Source organism: Mesoplodon densirostris, chromosome 12, assembly GCF_025265405.1.
Source record: "Mesoplodon densirostris isolate mMesDen1 chromosome 12, mMesDen1 primary haplotype, whole genome shotgun sequence".
Lineage (NCBI taxonomy): Eukaryota > Metazoa > Chordata > Mammalia > Artiodactyla > Ziphiidae > Mesoplodon > Mesoplodon densirostris.
This window is the reverse complement of record NC_082672.1, coordinates 22,806,620-22,824,237: the sequence shown is the minus strand read 5'-3', so window position 1 is coordinate 22,824,237 and position 17,618 is coordinate 22,806,620. Positions and strand designations below refer to the sequence as shown.

Below are 17,618 nucleotides of genomic sequence, written 5' to 3'. Positions count from 1 at the left end.
TATCATCAGTCTACTCAGAGGTCATGTATGCCATTAATTCATTCAGTAACATTAAGATACCCAGAGCAACAGAAATAACTTATATTTGCATAGTGCATTGTGGTTTACAAAGCCTTTCACTCAACATCTCTGATCTAATTCTTGTAGCAAATCTGAAAAGTAGGTAACCAAGAAAAAGGGTATTCGCTCCATTTTACAGATGAAGAAACAGGCTTAGAAGAGTTAATGACTTTCCTAAGATCAGTGTAATATTTATAACATAGCATATATGAAAATAGAAAAGCACATTATTAGGTGACAAAGCATGAGCAAAAAAAATAAAACAAATTACTGCCCTTTCAATTTTTTATTTCAAAGTTTCTAGGAAGTGAGTCTCTATGTCCTTTTTTTTTTTTTTTTTTTTTTTTGCGGTATGCGGGCCTCTCACTGTTGTGGCCTCCCCCGTCGCGGAGCACAGGCTCCGGACGCGCAGGCTCCGGACACGCAGGCTCAGCGGCCATGGCTCACGGGCCCAGCCGCTCCGCGGCATATGGGATCCTCCCAGACCGGGGCACGAACCCGTATCCCCTGCATCGGCAGGCGGACTCTCAACCACTTGCGCCACCAGGGAGGCCCTCTATGTCCTTTTTAAAAAATTGATAAATGTACATTTAATGAATAAATGGAAATTTACTCTCTTACCCTTATTCAGCAAAAACCATTTATAGAAATATATTTATCATTATTATTTTAATCCTATTGGTAAACTAAGAAAATTAAATAAAATTATGGGTTAGGAGCCTCCTGACGGTTAAGCTGGGCCATAATCACATGTATAACACTCACGGTGAATCGGTGCCAAGGTAAAGAGATGAACCACCTTTAAACCCGTTAGCATCTGAAACGGCATCATGTTGGCCGAGACATTACACACTGCAAGGAAATAAATGACTCATCTTTTGGCAGAGCATTTTGTGCCACAGAGAAATAATTTTCTAAAAGGCACCTTGTCGAATGAAAGGAGGATTCAAGAGGTTCCCAAAGAGAGTCATAAACTCTAGAGATTCCCCAGCCCAGCAGCCAGCTGGCTATGTCTGTGTGACAACAAAACAGATGAGCTGTTGGAAGATTTGGACTTGGGCTTGCTGGGGATCTCAGAAGTTATCTAGATCGTTTTTGTCAAAGATCAGTTATCGAGACCATGTACCCTTTTTTGCCCAAACACCTGGTTTGATTAATTCTTGATTGATTCCATCTCACAGTCTGGAAGTTGTCTATATCTGCAGTCTTCCCCTTCATTGTGTTTCTGGATCTTTATTATCCAGGGTAAGAAAAATCAACTTAGGTCGTTTGTCAGAATGTATTGATGATGAGCCTTGCTGAAAGTGCCAATGACCCTTTACAATTGTCAATGTCAATGGTAAAGAACTCATTAGGAAATGAGCACCTAAGGCGTTTGTTTTGTTTTGTTTTCCTTCACCAGACTTCTTGAAAGTGGTTTTGTAGACCAGTAAAAGGATGGCAATACATGTTTCCCTGAATTTTACAGTATGGCATTTATTTTCAAATCCAAGGGAAGCTGTTCCTGGGCAGTTTTTTTAAAACTTTTGATAATCAGGCTAGAGAACATCTGAGAACATCCTTTTGGCTACTTATTTTACATTTGCTCCACATATTTTTGCCAAAACTCAACCAAAGAGAATGAATTCTATGTGGGAGCCAAATTCCTAGCCAAAATATTGATGCTAAGGATATCTTTTTTTCCCTAAATAAATAGTTAAATAGCTCTTATAAAGACCAAGATTAAACACAAGCCCATACAGTCTGGATATAAAGCCAATATTTTAGAGGGAAGTTTTTTTTTTTTTTTTCAAACCTGCTACTTGATGAGATTTCTCAGAGTGTTTCTCATTCCACATTTAGAGGTTTAGAGCACCCTCTTGTGTGTCCCTTCTCCTTGTTTTTTGAACCAGCCTTCGCCCCTGGTGTGCTTCTCTAGGAGGGCTTGGCGAGGTAGAATTCGTTATGTTTTCCTTCCTACCAGGACTCAAAGACAGGCCCTGTTTCCCACATGCCTGTAATGCCCTTCCTCCATCACAATGGAAAAGGCCATTTATTTTAATTGAGAAAATTGCAAGATTTGCTGAGAATTAAGATATCTTGTATTCATATATTGGTCTAAGTTGTTTTTAAAAGTGAGCAGAAACCTCTAGTTAGTGAAAGATGGAGGTAAAAGGAAAGCAAGGGATGAGCAGGTAGAGAACTGGTTAGGATCTGTTCATTTAAAGAAAGTTTAACTTTTTTTCCTTGTTTTAGAATAAAATCTGGGTTTGTATGGGTAAGATAAAGAATCAAAGCAGTTATCAACCTGAAGAAACTATTGCTAAGGAACTGGCTTAGATTCATCAGAGTGGTCATTTTCTGGACTAAAATTCACCCCAAAAGGGCCGTCATGAAACTAGCACAAGCCTGTCAAGATGAAGCAGTGACTTTGCCTCTGATTTCTATCTTTTCAGTCATTTTAGCATCCAGCTTTTATGGGCAATGTTCCCTACTCCTTGGTCAGTTAAATAAAGCTGTAAGGTGCTATGAGGGGTAAAAAACAATTATTCTGGTCCCTGGTCACAGCTTAAAGCCCTTTCCAGAAAACTAGAAGAGTATATTTTTCCAAGTGGTATGAAGAGCCTCTTTGAGGTGTGTGGGTTTAAATAAAGATTCTCAAAGGGGAAACATTTGATTGAAATGAGCATTGAAAGAGAGCAGAGATGGGGGATAGAATCAAACAGATTCCCTTGGATGCCAATGTAAAACTCTTTAAAGTTTTGTGATTTTAAGTGCTGCTTCTGGCACCAAAATCTGTAAGTAGATGGAAAAAAAAAAAAAACCCTCAAGACTGAAGAGGGACTAGCCCTGTTTTTTCCCTTTGGCCTCCAAGTGCCCTTGGCTCTCCTGCTGCATTTTCTACTCCTCCCTCTTTCAGGGTTCAGAATTTCTTTCCATACGGCGTGTGTGCTCTTCCAGATGTGGATACCTTCCACATTTCCCACAGCTGAACTCTAAGAGGGATATTTTGTCCTAAAATAATCTTGGGATAATATTTATTGCCAGACTGATTTAAATTCATGTGAAAAGGGCTAGTTACTACAAATAGTAAAATAACCTATTGTGAGAATCCTATTCTAATTTAAAATGGAAACATATCTCACGGCTAAAGAATCTGCATAATACCTTGGAATTTTAAAATATATTTATTCCAGAGAATTCTAATTTCTCATGCCTATTATCTGCTTTTGTCCCATAGCATCACAATTCATAGTGGGAGACAGTGCATGTAAATGACTTCGATCAAATAATTTTAGAGGAGATGTATCAGATTTTAAATCTAATTTATATACGTGTCTCTTAAACTTAGTGGATGCCTGTATATTTACAGGTTGCTTAAAAGAAGGCAGTGTCATCTAATGCTATGTAATTAGGATACAGAGCAGCACTGCACAATCTAAAAAATTGTTTTATTAAGTCAGTTTTTCTTAACTTTAACCTGCTCCCACGTGACTGTGGTCAGCATCAGAGCCTCAAAATAATTCACATCTTAATATCCCAGCAAGGCCAAAGGAGCAAATCCAAGAACTAGATCTCTTCCAGTGTCCTCAAAACACCAGACATATGCTCTGAAGTTTTTCCTTTGATATATATGACATTTATAAAAACTTCTGAGTGTTAAGGGAAACAACATCTAGAAATTTTCACTTCTGCCTCAACTAAAAGAAAATCATTTGCTCAGTGTGGTACCCGAGAGTGAGTAATGCCAGGATTAATGCCTTAGAACCAAAGTCCTGAATTGGAGTTTATAATCTTTTACAGCTCTGATACGTGAGTTGTTAAATAATTGTTTAAGAAATGCGTGGTTAGCTATATTTTCAGCTGTAGGACAAAAATACCTCCAACAACAAATTCTGCCAATTCTGCCCCAGTTCACAAAAATAGAGTCAACCCAAGGCAAAGGATTTCTTCTCCAACCACAGACTCCTTCATCTGTAACCTATGATGACCTTGCCTCAAGCTTCCATGCCTTCTGCTCTCTTTACTCTGAAACTGCCACCACTTCTTAAAGACTTGAAAGATTCTCAAAGGGAAACCAATCCACATTTTATATATTCTTTGGTTATTCACACTACCCGTGTTACAGGACATGTGTGCTTATTAAAGGGATTTTCTGTGTTAGCAAGCTGGTTAGGGACCTGGGGGTTTGTCGGTGAGGAAAGGCAATCAGATTTAGTCAGAGTGTGAAGATGAGGTCCGAACCCAGTGTCTATTTTGTACTCCCTGGGAAGGTAGATCCACCTGCATGTCCTGATTCTGAGGGGTTTTGAGTGTGGAGCAAAGTCTTTCTCCCACTCTGAGACTTGTCATGTCCGAGCTCCAGGCCAGGCTGCAAGTCGATTTCTTGTCTCCAGCTCTCCCTCCCCAACCCAGCTTCCCTCCTTGTCCACAGCACAGGGGCTTTCAGGAGGGGTGTGTGTGCGTGTGTATTTTCTGAATAAATGAAATTTGATTCATATTTATTAGAGCTTTCTTTTAAAATTAGAACTCCCCTATCCTATCTGATATCATCTTAGACAAATAACTAGGTCACTAGGATATATTTTCTTCACTAAATATTTTATTACTAATAAAGTATTATTAATAAGTAATATAATAATAAATAAGTGTTTTACTTAAATAAATATGTATTAAATGATATAGTAATAATAATAAATAAAATGGTACTATTACTGATTACTAATATTACTTAGGTCATTGAATGCCTTATTTATACTTCTCAGAGGTAAATGTGTTTGAATTTCCCAGGAATGTTTTAATAGGCTAGTTGTCTGTTCAAAAGCAGTGACCAAAATTTAGTCAGTATTTTCATAATGGCATTCCTCTATGAGTCAACATATGTAATGATTTTCAGCCAGTAACTTAATTAGGAATTTATAGAGCACCTTCTAAGTAAGTGTCAGGTACTCAGTGATGACCAAACAAGCCAAACTCAGAGGAGGAGAATGAGCCACAGTCATTTCACTACAGTCAGGGCCCAGCCTGTAGACATCCAGCATGCTCCTTTTTCCAATAGTTCATAACAATGTAATTTATTCTGGAATAAAATTATGGGCCACTTTCAGCTAAGATATTGAAAAATAAAACATGCAAGCATAACCTTAGATCTATTTTGCAAATATAACTATACACAGAAAAGAAAGAGTACTTTCAATACTTTCCCCCCACTTTTCCAGTTATATATGCTATAGTGTAATTTACATTTTTCTTGATGAATACTCCATACTCAAAAAGAACAGACAAGTCTTAATGTCCCCTAAAGGTACTATAATCATTTTTACTTTTATGCTGTTCCATGCTAGACCCTTTGCCCCCTGAACACAATGATCATCTACCTTGTTCCCCTCTGAACTTCCAGCTCCTAAATCAAAGTGCCTCCTGCTTAGCAGTGCTTAGTAGTCACTGAGTGGATTATCCTCTTGGAAACTTCCCTCACCTCCCTACCAAAAGGTTTCTTCAGGTTCAGTTTAAGCCCTTGCACCTTCCCTTATGTAGATATCCTGCTTAATATGGGGTGTCATTAAGGTAATACCTTGGCAACTTATTTGCGTACCTTTCAGAGACTTTTGCCTTAAATATATTTTCATTGTATTCCTGTGACTCCTTAATTTGTGTTCTGCTCACTCCTATTTTTTAAGCCCCTACCCCTAAATACATTTAAGGCATTCAGATGTACATGTAAGTATTCAATTAACTCATGTAGAATAGATGAGCGATTAATCATGGTTACTATTCATTCATTCAACAAACATTTATGGAGTTCCTGTTTAGTTCCTGGCATCATTCTGGGAATGGCTAGTACAGCATTGCATAGACAAACATCCCTGTGCTCTTGGAGCTTATTATTTACTAGCAAGAGACAGTTAAGCAAAGAAATAAATGAATAAATTAGGAATACAAGAATATCAGGTAATGATCTGTGCTATAGCAAAAATAGGTGTGTGCAAGAGTGTGATCTAAAACATAAAAAATAAAAATAAACAGTTGATGATGGCCTTTTTGAGGAGTTAACAATTGATCTGAGGCCTGAATGACAGGTAAGAACCTGTTAGGGAAAGCTTTGAAGGAAGAGCCTTCAAATTATTGGGCAGAAATGAGTTTGATGTGTTTGTTTAAGGGTAATGATGAAGAAGACTCCTATTTAGAATATCAGGGGTGTGAGATGCAACAAAATGGACATACAACCAAATGAAAATGTCCTGCAAGCACAGTGGGTTGGAATCCTGGTGGTGGTGGTGGGGAGAGAAGGCAATGGGGGCACATATAAAAAGTAGTGTATGGTACTTATAGAGCATGATTAGTACCTACTGGAACAGTGTAGCTGTAGAAAAGATGGAAATCCAGGGCTGAGTCATGGATGTGTCAACCTTTAAAAGTAAAGCCGAGGGATGTGCTACAGAGACCAGGAAGCAAATTAAGAAGACGCCTAGAAGAAAGTGGTACCAAGAATGTATTTCAAAAATGAGAGAATGGTCAATTGTGTTGAATACTGTTGAGAGATCTAGTAAAACAGGAATGAAAACTGAGTTAACAATAGGGGAGTCCCTGTGACCTTCACAAGAGCAGTTGTAGTGGCCTTGTAGATGTGGATAGTAACCTATTTGAGCAGGTTGAGAAGAAAAGAAATGAGAAAAGGTAGAGACTGCGAAAGTTAAACATTTCAAGTTTTATTGAGAAAGGGAATGAAGAAGTGGAAGCTGGAAGAAGATTGGGGATCAAAGGAGAAATTTTTTGTTTGATTACTTAAAAGAGGATTACTAGAATATGCTTGTAAGTAATGGGAATAACCCAAGTATGGAGGAATAGAGGGACAAATTGAGATAGCAAAGGGAGAGTAAAAAGGCAGAAGCAAATTCCTTGAAAAGTTAAAAGGGGTTGGCTCCCAAAGCACAAATGATACAATTAGTTTTTGATAGATGCAGGGAGTGACTAAATATGAAGACTACTTGACAATTAAGAAATATTTCTGCATTAAAGTATTGAGAAACTAAAGCAAGCCAGGGGGAGCCACATGAATTTGCTGATTTGGGCCCATTTTTGACTTGTAAAAATACCACTTTTGGGGTTTCCCTGGTGGCTCAGTGGTTGAGAGTCCGCCTGCCGATGGAGGGGACACGGGTTCGTGCCGCGGTCTGGGAAGATCCCACATGCTGCGGTGCGGCTGGGCCCGTGATCCATGACCGCTGAGTCTGCACGTCTGGAACCTGTGCTCCACAACGGGAGAGGTCACAACAGTGAGAGGCCTGCATACCGCAAAAAAACCAAACACTTTTCTATTGCCCAAACTTACAATAATATGCTTACATAAAATAGGTTAGAATATACAAGTTGAAATAGATGATGAGCTCATGGATGTTTTCAGTTTTCCCTATTTTTCTAAATTTTCTGAAATGTTTTCACATAATTTTCAAACAGATATAAGGGAAATATAAATGCCTCTTAAATTGAATATTGCCTATTTCAGCTTAGTCTTTAGGTTAAGTCATAACGATTACCGAACAAAACAAAGACAGAATTAGATCCATGTAATTGTTCTAGTTTTATCTGAGCTTCCGTGTTCTGTTCTAAAGGATTAAAACATCTACTGCATACCTGAAGATTCCTTAGGATCTGTTTCTTAGTGATTCGGATGTAAAAAAAATTAAATTAAACTAAATCCATATGTTTTGTAAGATTTATCTTTAAAAATGTGTCCTTTGGCCTAATTGTTTATATTTTCTTTCGTCCCAGGCTTATTTATATTTATCTTCCACTGTGCTATGAAGGAGAATGTTCAGAAGCAGTGGAGGCGGCATCTCTGCTGTGGTCGATTTAGATTAGCAGACAACTCAGGTAAAAGAGCATGTTGGTGATTGCTTTTCTTACATCGGAGAGTAGTTAGAAACCTTTGTCATTTTGATTTTCTGTGGTCTGAGCAACCCATTCCCAGTGGTAGCAAGTTGTAAAGGCAGAGTATATAAAGATGCTTAGTTGTAGTCTTAGATTGTTAGCACTGCAAGAGGTCTGAGGACTCTAGGCCTGACCGTCCTATTTTGCAAAGGTGGAGCATGAATTCCAGACAGGTTAAGTGAGTTGCCCAAGGTTTCATGTCTAATTTAACAACTCATATATCCACTATACCTTTCCATATTTTTGAAGTCTTTAATTACATTATTAGGCAAAGAGATCTTTCTCAATATAAAAAATCCCCGGGCTTCCCTGGTGGCGCAGTGATTGAGGGTCCGCCTGCCGATGCAGGGGACACGGGTTCATGCCCCGGTCCAGGAAGATTCCACATGCCGTGGAGCGGCTGGGCCCGTGAGCCATGGCTGCTGAGCCTGCGCGTCCGGAGCTTGTGCTCCGCAACGGGAGAGGCCACAGCAGTGAGAGTCCCGCATACCGGAAAAAAAAAAAAAAAAATCCCGGAAGAAGAATATTACTATTTTTTGTAACCACCAGTGGTTACTTCTCACCCTTAATATATTAAAGTATAATTTTAAACACAGGGTCAAAGTAAGAAACTTTTCTGTTTCTTCAGGTTGTTATTGTTGACATGTCAGTCTCTTGTGTGAGTCATTGCCAGGGTGTCAGAATGTCTAATGCTCTGGATCAGTTACTTAAATAATGTGGTGATGATTCTTCAGGGCAGAGTATATTCCCCCTAAAACAGACTCATGGAGAGATGTCATTTCTTTCAGACTGGAGTAAGACAGCTACCAATATCATCAAGAAAAGTTCTGATAATCTAGGAAAATCTTTGTCCTCAAGCTCCATTGGCTCTAACTCAACCTACCTTACATCCAAGTCTAAATACAGCTCTACTACTTACTTCAAAAGGAATAGCCACACCGGTGAGTCATTCTGGCCATGGTAAAGATGTTCTCTGGGACATCTTTGTGAATATTTTGTCTTTTTTAAAAATATTACAACCAAAATTGAATCTATATTTCCAGAATATCATTAACTCTGAATATTTTTGTAACTTCATTTGTTTTAAAACTTAATTTTCCTTAAAAGGTATGGTATCTTTTTTTAAAAAGTTATGTGTTTTTATTAAAAAAATACAAAATTGAGTTGTAGATTATTTCAGCATAGTATGAAAGTTACTTGGCAAGTTGGCATGGGAACAGAAAGAAATACCATCCAGCTTACATATTACAGTTAAGACTTCAGTCCTTTGAAATATATACAAATATAAAATCATAATGTTGTACACCTAAAACTAAATAATGATATATGTCAATTATTCCTCAGTCAAAAAAGAAAAAATACCTAAATCCTTAACTATTGGAAGAGTTATTGGCAATTGCTCTTCAAATCACTGACTAAGTATGAAATAGGGAGAATCATACTTGGAAGGTGACACAGGATGGTGAGAAACACCGTGTCTTTGTTCATCTACTGAATCTTCATGATATTTACAATGATCACACATTCTGACACTGAGCACGTATATGAACAATCCAGAAGACAGTGTGCAAATACAGGCAGACCTTGGACATACTGTGAATTTGATTTCAGACCACTATAATAAAGCGAGTATTGCAACAGAGTCACACAAAGTTTTTGGTTTCAGAGTGACTATAAAAATTACATTTATACTATACTGCAGTCTATTAAGTGTACAATACAATTATGTCAAAAAATGTACACACCTTAATTTTTAAAAGTACTTTATTGCTAAAAGAATGCTTATCCATCATCTGACCACACAGGGTTGCCACAAAACTTCAATTTATAGAAACTATAATTTATAAAAAAATAAAGAAGATGTGACACATATATACAATATAATATTACTCAGCCATAAAAAAATGAAATTGAATTATTTGTAGTGAGGTGGATGGACCTAGAGGCTGTCATACAGAGAGATTAAGTCAGAAAGAGAAAAACAGATACCGTATGCTAACACATATATATGGAATCTAAAAAAAGAACAAAAAGATTCTGATGAACCTAGGGGCAGGACAGGAATAAAGACGCAGACGTACAGAATGGACTTAAGGACACGGGGAGGGGAAAGGATAAGATGGGACAAAGTGAGAGAGTAGCATTGACATATATACACCATCAAATGTAAAATAGATAGCTAGTGGGAAGCAGCTGCATACACAGGGAGATCAGCTCGGTGCTTTGTGACCACCTAGAGGGGTGGGATAGGGAGGGTGGGAGGGAGAGAGCTGCAAGAGGGAGGGGATATAGGGATATATGTATACATATAGCGGATTCACTTTGTTATACAGCAGAAACTAACACAACATTGTAAAGCAATTATACTCCAATACAGATGTTAAAAAAAATACTTTATGAAAGAAGGAAGAAAAAAAAACCTGTAATCTCTATGAAGGACAACAAAGTGAAGTGAAATAAAATGACATAAGCCTGTGAAGACTATTTTGCAGTCCTTGATAGCCAGTGAGCAGTGTGAAAACGTGTAATCCTTTAATAATTTCAATTGAAAATAGCAGAAATGCTACTTTTAAATACTAATTAAACCTCAAGCAATCAGCTCTCAACACTCAGCATCCAGTGAGCCATGGCCGCTGAGCCTGCGCATCCGGAGTCTGTGCTCCGCAACGGGACAGGCCACAACAGTGAGAGGCCCTCGTACAGGAAAAAGGAAAAAAAAAAAAAAAAAAAAAAAGATGCTTCTAAAAGGATAATGGAAATAACTTTTAAATTTTGGTTTTTTTTTTAGCTAATAAATGTAGGCAAAGGCAAAGGCACCAAAAAGATTCATATTTGGCTTTTTGCAAGTAGGGAGTGATTTGTGTAATGTGTCTATAAATGTTCACATTGCAAACACTTGAATTTCAAATGACCCGTATGTACATTTGAATCCTTCCACATGTCCTTGCTTGCGCCACTAGGGTCCCCACTGCCTGGGATTCAAGATAGCACTGTGGAAAAAAAGTATGAATGTTTACTGAGTTTTTTAATTCCAAGTTTAATTAAAGAAAGATCTGAAAATTTGGAGCAGCTTAGTACAGCAGTTTTTAAAATTTCTTGGAGTCAGGGACATTCTGGGGAATTGAATAAAAGCTATGGACTCTCTTCCAGCCTTTGAGTGCAGCCTTTGAGTCCTGCACACAAACAGTTTGGCCTAAAATTAAGAGGTCTGTGCACTCCTGCTCAAAACACCTGTAAGAAAATTAATAACAGGTATATAGTCTGAGATAGATAATTCTACCTAATTGGTAGTTCCCTGGCACAAAACATCTTGCACAGTTGACTCCTGAACAACACAGGTTTGAACTGTACAGGTCCACTTAAACACGGACTTTTTTCAATAGTAAAAACAACAAATAGTAGTACATGATCCGCCCTTGGCTGAATACGTGGATACAGAACTGCAGCTACAGAGGAACCTCAGACACATAGGGTCAACTGTAAATTATACTCAGATTTTCAACTGTGCAGGAGGGTCAGTGTCCCTAACCCTTGCCATTGTTCAAGGCTCAACTGTACTTATAATGAGTGAATTTTTTACTTTATTTGATCAGCCTTAAAATCAGATACTCATTTTGTTTCCCCTTCTAAAATGCAAATACTTAATGCATTCTAAGTCAGTTGTGAATGAATAAGAATTAGACCAATTGAATTGTTTTCCTCTTAACACAGCTAATAGTTGGCCTAAAGAACCACTATTAAAAGGCAAAAGAAGATAACAAAGTCCATAATTTGGAACAGAGGACATTTTGGAAGTATTAAAATACTTGGAAATAGTAAGCATCATGGGGAAAACTGACTAGAAGATAAAATGAATTGCAGAAATGGGGGTACCTAAGGAAAACTTAACTATTTCAAAATCTTGTGTATTTTTTTTTAAGAATTCATTCATGTTTTTCTGTTTCTTTTAAAATCCTTGGGGTTAAATGCATTTTCGTCAACAAGTATAAGGATGTAGTCAGCTGTATGACATTACTTCCGTGGTATAATAAATTCTAGTTTCCAATCAGCTGACGTACAAACGGTCTTCTGCGACCTAGCCAGTTCTCAGTGAAGCTGCTGATGTACTTGGGTCACTCAGGATATGCAAAAAGTCACTGCATAGCATCATGGATATCTAGATGGTTTATTTCTTGGCATTGATTCATATGTTTATGGTGTAGATAATGTCTTCTAAGAGCATTCCTTCAACAAAAGTGGATCATTCAGGTAAACTTTTATTACTTCTTTGAATGCATGAATTTTTTGCAAGGTAGTAAGAGAATATTTGCATGGATTAAACTAAGACTCTTGCCGCACCAGCAAAATTGCTTGTTCTTTACAATACTTCTCAGCTAGCACAAGGAAATTCCTGCATTGAGCTGGAATTTCTGAAATTTCAAATGGTCCTGTGCTGTGCTGGCTCTTCTCTGCATGGGGGTGTCTGCAAGCCGCTCCTTCTAGGAAATGTACCATACTCTGGAGTTAGTGGGTCACATTATCAGGTAAAATAATGAAGAAAAAAAAAAAGCAGTACTTGAGAGGTTTGTTATAGAACAGAGTGAAATCCTTTACTTTTTCACGGCTCTTATGAATTACTGGATATGTCACGGTACATTCACAGAAGTCATAAAAGAGAAATTGCCGATTCCAAGCCTGCTTTTTGAGGACTTTTGTCTGCTTGAAATTTAAGCATAGGTCAAATAATAGTTCATTTCCCTAGCCCCTGGTTTTCAAACTTGCAGCCATAATCAAAATCTATATTATCCAAAATATAATAGCTACCCAGAAGACTGGGAATAGCATATATATATTGAAATACAAACCTTGCTCAGAATTTTACCTTCTTAGACTGTGAAGACCCAGAAAATTGGGTCACGTATTTGGAATGGAGCTGGTCAAAATCTCTAAAAAGTATGTGACCCTGGAAGTTGTCAGCGAAGCAGAATGATTGTATCCTTGAAGTTTCTTTGAGGATGTGTGTCTTTCTAAAAACATCAAGTACAAATTGTTCATTATTGAGATTTAAGTCAATAGAAAAATTCCCAACAGAAAACCAATGGCTAGTGAACGTATGAACTAAAGGCAAGCACAAAATCGATCAGCTTGCTGAGAGCTGAATGGGGAGGGGGCCTTATAAAATGACTCCCTGAGCTTTTTTCTCACCAATCCTGGGACATAACCATTCCACCGTGCTTCGGTCTGCCCACTCTTCCCAAAGGCCATCTGTTCTCTCTTGCTTCCTTTAGTGGGATAGACACTCCATTTTCTATTTTAGCCTTCATTTTATTTAGTATCTGCTCCAACACCAAGACCACAGTTGAACAATTTGAGCCATTTCCAAAGGCAACAGATAAAATGATGATGGCTTTTTACCAATTATTGAGGATTTTTAATGTTATGTCACTTACTGGGTCAAACTTACTCAAAATATAAAACACCTAGAGTGAACATTCCAATTTTTCAGCCATGATTCCTAGAAGCAGGTTTTCATGATAGAGTTTTTGCCTCTTCCACAGTGAATAGAAAAGATGATACAACTGTAGGGAACTGAGTACTCTGTAGAAGGTCATTTGCTCTTTCATTGATGTGAAGTCTCTGTAGTTAATTTTAAGACAGCATTTTTCTCCAAAATGTGGAAAGCAGATACCTACAAGATACATGAAGACAGCCATATATATTTGTAGATAATAGTGCTTAGCTGAGTTTCAGGGCACTAGCTGTACCACTTTTAGAAAGCTTTGGGTCTAGGAAAATAATGTTTAAATATGTGATATTGGGAAATTCAGAACAGAAATATATTTAGCAGTCCTTTATTGCTATCAATTGCTCTGATATTAGTGCTGCCAGCAATAACATCATTCTGAGACTGTAGCATAGTTAAAGAAAATATACACTTAAAATATTCCTGATAAAGATAATTTTGATTTTTATAATTTAAAAATAATTAATAAAAGATAGCTTTTTTCTATATTGCAATCATTTCACAGGTTTTTTCCATGAGCAAATGTGTTCAAAATAGCCTTTATGTTTTTTTATTCACTTGTCTTTTCCAAAATTCTTTAAATTATATTTTATTAAAAATTGTATTATGAAAAGTGTCAAACATATGAAAAATAGAGAGGATAATATAATGAATCTCCTTGTTCATATCAACTCATAGCCACCTACCCATTTTCCCCTCCCTGTATTATTCTGAAAACATATCATAGACATCATATCATTTCTTCCACAGATATTTCAGCACCTTTTAATTCATTTGTTATATAATCTGTTACTACCTTGTTTGATTGATTTGCCACATATATTTTTGCAGCAATTTTCTGATTATTCTATTCACTGGCTCTTTGAAAAATACCACTTACAAGAATATTTCTTAAAACAACTCCCAACACAAATTACTAGAAGACACATCAACGTTCTTTCATATGCAAGGATGCACTTTGAAGATGAAAAACATGAAATTTTAGTGCTGCCTATTACCTAAACTAAGAAAGAACCAGAGCTTCATTTCCTTTGTGATCTCCTTTAATGTGCAAAATAGAGCGTCCAGAATGGTAGCCCTTAGGCATGTCACCAGCTCATCTTGCAGCCTGATTTCTTGTATCATTTCTTGCAGACAATGCTTCCATGGACAAGTCCTCATCAAAACTGACCCATGCTGATGGAGAACAAACATCAATCATCCCTGTCCATCAGGTCATTGATAAGGTCAAGGGTTATTGCCATGCTCATTCAGATAATTTCTATAAAAATATTATCATGTCAGACACCTTCAGCCACAGCACAAAGTTTTAATATCTTTAATATAAGAAAGATACATCAGTCTGCAGCAACGTGAAGATGTGCAAGCTGTGAAAACTCTGACTAGCAGATGTAAATGTGGTATTACCTAGGTAACTGCATATATATGAAGAATGTGTTTTGTGAAGAAGGCTTTTGTGAAATTCAAAATCTGTCTTTTCAGTGTATTTCTTCCATGGGGGAGTTTCCACCATCACTAAACTTCAGTACTAAGAGCAGCATGACTCAGTAGCCACAGGGGATAGGATTTTTTAAATATATGATTAAATGGATCAATCAGAACTTAGGCTGTGGGGTCGAATATTAAAATTAGAGGGCAAAGGTCAGGCCGAGCTTGGGACAAGCCCTAGTTTAGAGCTCATTCACACCCCACATAATAATTAGATTTGGATATGGCCATTTGCTCCATCATCTTTCTCTGCAATCAAAAGCATACTAATATTTATAACTATCTTGGATGCCCACAGGTCCCATCTCAGTGCTAGTTTCTATGAATGCATTAACATTTCCTCTTTTTAAATGAAATTTCAACCACAGATACAAAAGAATATTTAATGTCTGACTCAAAGTTTAGAAAGGAATTTTTTCTTATTATCTCAGAGGTTTAACCCTGAAGACCACAACATGCTTAAGAAAGAAAGAATTCCCCAAATTTTGACCTAGTTAATAAGGCCATATTATTTCACTTATCCTATTCAAGACACAAGGCTTAAGCATCATCATTAATTATAATTTAGTCCTATACATTTGAATCAAGTTTAGTGTTGATGTTCCATTAGAGTGGAGCTCCCAGGAGCTGAAGAATGACCCTCTTACACCTCTGCTTTTGCTGCTCTACTGTACATTGAACTGCGGGCTCATGGGAGGAATGCGGATTTCCATTAGGCATGCCGTGTACGGTAGTCTCTCCCTTTTGGGAAAAACAACCATTGAGACTCTATGGTCTTGTCTTTGCTCCAGAGACTTTTTAAGACATTTCCATTTGCACAAATGAAAAGCCTCTTACTTCCTCTTTCCAGAGTTTTGTTCCAAAGAATATAAACTGAGACTTAGGTGGGTGACTTATCATAATCAAAATAATTTATAATTGTGTGGGTCTACACTTGCCAGTCTGCAAACTATTTGTACATAAGTCCTCTGATTATAAGAGCCAGAGGAGGTCTAGCAAGACAGATGGGATGTTATTTATGGATTAGGTTTCTGCATATAAGCCATGCATAATATTAAGCAGCTTATCCTAACTGTCAAACTATCCTGAGTAAAATGCTTGCTAGTGAATGTGTAAGAGACCACATTTTAATTGTTCTTAAATGACGGACTCATATCCAGTTTCTTAGAAATCGGTCTCAGTACATGCTGTACCTTTACATTTGCTCTGGGTTATCTGAGACGTTTCAGGTTCTGGGAGATGACAGCCTAAGTGATGAAAAGATGAGACATTCTGGCAGAACCAAACTGCTTAAAGGCAGAAGCCAGACTGAGCACCTGGGGACCTTTCTCTCTGTGCAGGAAGCAGGTAGCTCTCAGACTGGGACATAGAAAAGCTTTCAGGCTATGCAGCAAACAAGGGGCCTCTCAGCTTTTGCTGATCTTCAATCATGAAGCTTTTGGCCAGACTTAAATGGATGATAATGTGCTAATGGGTTTTCATACTGTTCCATTTTGTAGCATCCTGGAACACTGTTCTGGAAGACAGGAGCATTGCCTAGCTTGGCCTTCACAGGGGAGGGGTGTAGGTCGTAGGAAAGGATAGTAAATCTAAGGTCACTAAGACCCTAGAGTAGAGCCATGTCCTTTTCTCTAGGCATATATATTAACAGGCTGCTTATTTAGGCAGAGGTTACATCTAGGTGAAAATTAACCTTAAATAGTCACTGAATCTTCATATACTTTCCCCCAAGCCTTAGAGATGGTAGAATTTAATTAGCTTTCAACTGTGAGATTTCTACCCAAAGTGCTTATTTAGCTAAAAGTAATTAAGAGATAGCTTTAAAAATAGCTTTGATTTCTACTCGTATTCATCCAGATCTGGGAAAACTTTTTTTTTTCAAATTTGACAACAATATCAGCTCCACTTTATAAATTTCCAGTAATCAGGTAAGGAAAAAAAAATGGATAAACAGCTGAATAGAAACATTTGCAAGTGGACTTAAAAGACTGAGTCAAATTCTACCCTCTGTTCTGCGCATGTAGTTCTCACCTTCATCTAGCCCCCCATCAGAACAGAAATACAGGAATTTAGCTGTGGAGCCAAAATTTAGTTTAGCTTAACTTTGAGAATAATATCAATTTAGACTCTCTGGGGTATTTTTGGTTGTTTTTTTATTTTCTTCTTTTTCCTTTTTTTTTAACATTATGTTAGAGTCAGTCTAAGATCCTGAGATATTTTCCATTGTTGTCACGATGACTTGCATTGTAAAGCTTTTATTTGTTCAATGTTGGCATAGACTCTTTTGTATATATTTATTTATTTGTGTTTATAAATGTGAGCTTGTTTTATATCTTACATTTATATTGCCTGGCTTTGTTCTTCTAATTAACTTTTTATCAGAGAGACTGTATATATTTTTTTCTAAATACTTTGTGAAATAGTTTTCTGTAGCAGTATCTCTGAATTTGATGAATAAAAAGTGACTGTGAGTGCAAATTAGAATTAGTAGTAAGAAGCTACTATACCTGATTTGCCATTTTACTTAAATAGAAAATGTTTTTCAAATAAATACTTATGTTGTTTGTGATCCAAATTATTCAGTTCCTTTATGAGTGAATGTTTTTATTTCTGACTCTTAAATAGGAAAAGATTATTTGACAACTGGAAAATAACC

General features: G+C 37.1%; 1 protein-coding gene across 5 annotated transcripts in view; it reads left to right on the top strand.

Annotated features, from left to right (window-relative positions):
• The window catches only part of ADGRG6 (adhesion G protein-coupled receptor G6), a 138,398-nt gene extending 121,077 nt beyond the window's left edge, over window positions 1–17,321 (top strand). For 3 of the 5 annotated variants that reach the window (XM_060115350.1, XM_060115352.1, XM_060115351.1), the window contains 4 exons: window positions 7,813–7,914; window positions 8,760–8,912; window positions 12,174–12,219; window positions 14,609–17,321. In XM_060115350.1, the coding sequence (XP_059971333.1) occupies window positions 7,813–7,914; window positions 8,760–8,912; window positions 12,174–12,187 (269 nt within the window). In that variant the 3' untranslated portion in view covers window positions 12,188–12,219; window positions 14,609–17,321. The remainder of the gene's footprint in view (window positions 1–7,812; window positions 7,915–8,759; window positions 8,913–12,173; window positions 12,220–14,608) is intronic. The other 2 variants (XM_060115353.1, XM_060115355.1) reach the window with 2 other exon arrangements.
• The last annotated feature ends 297 nt before the right edge of the window (window positions 17,322–17,618 follow it).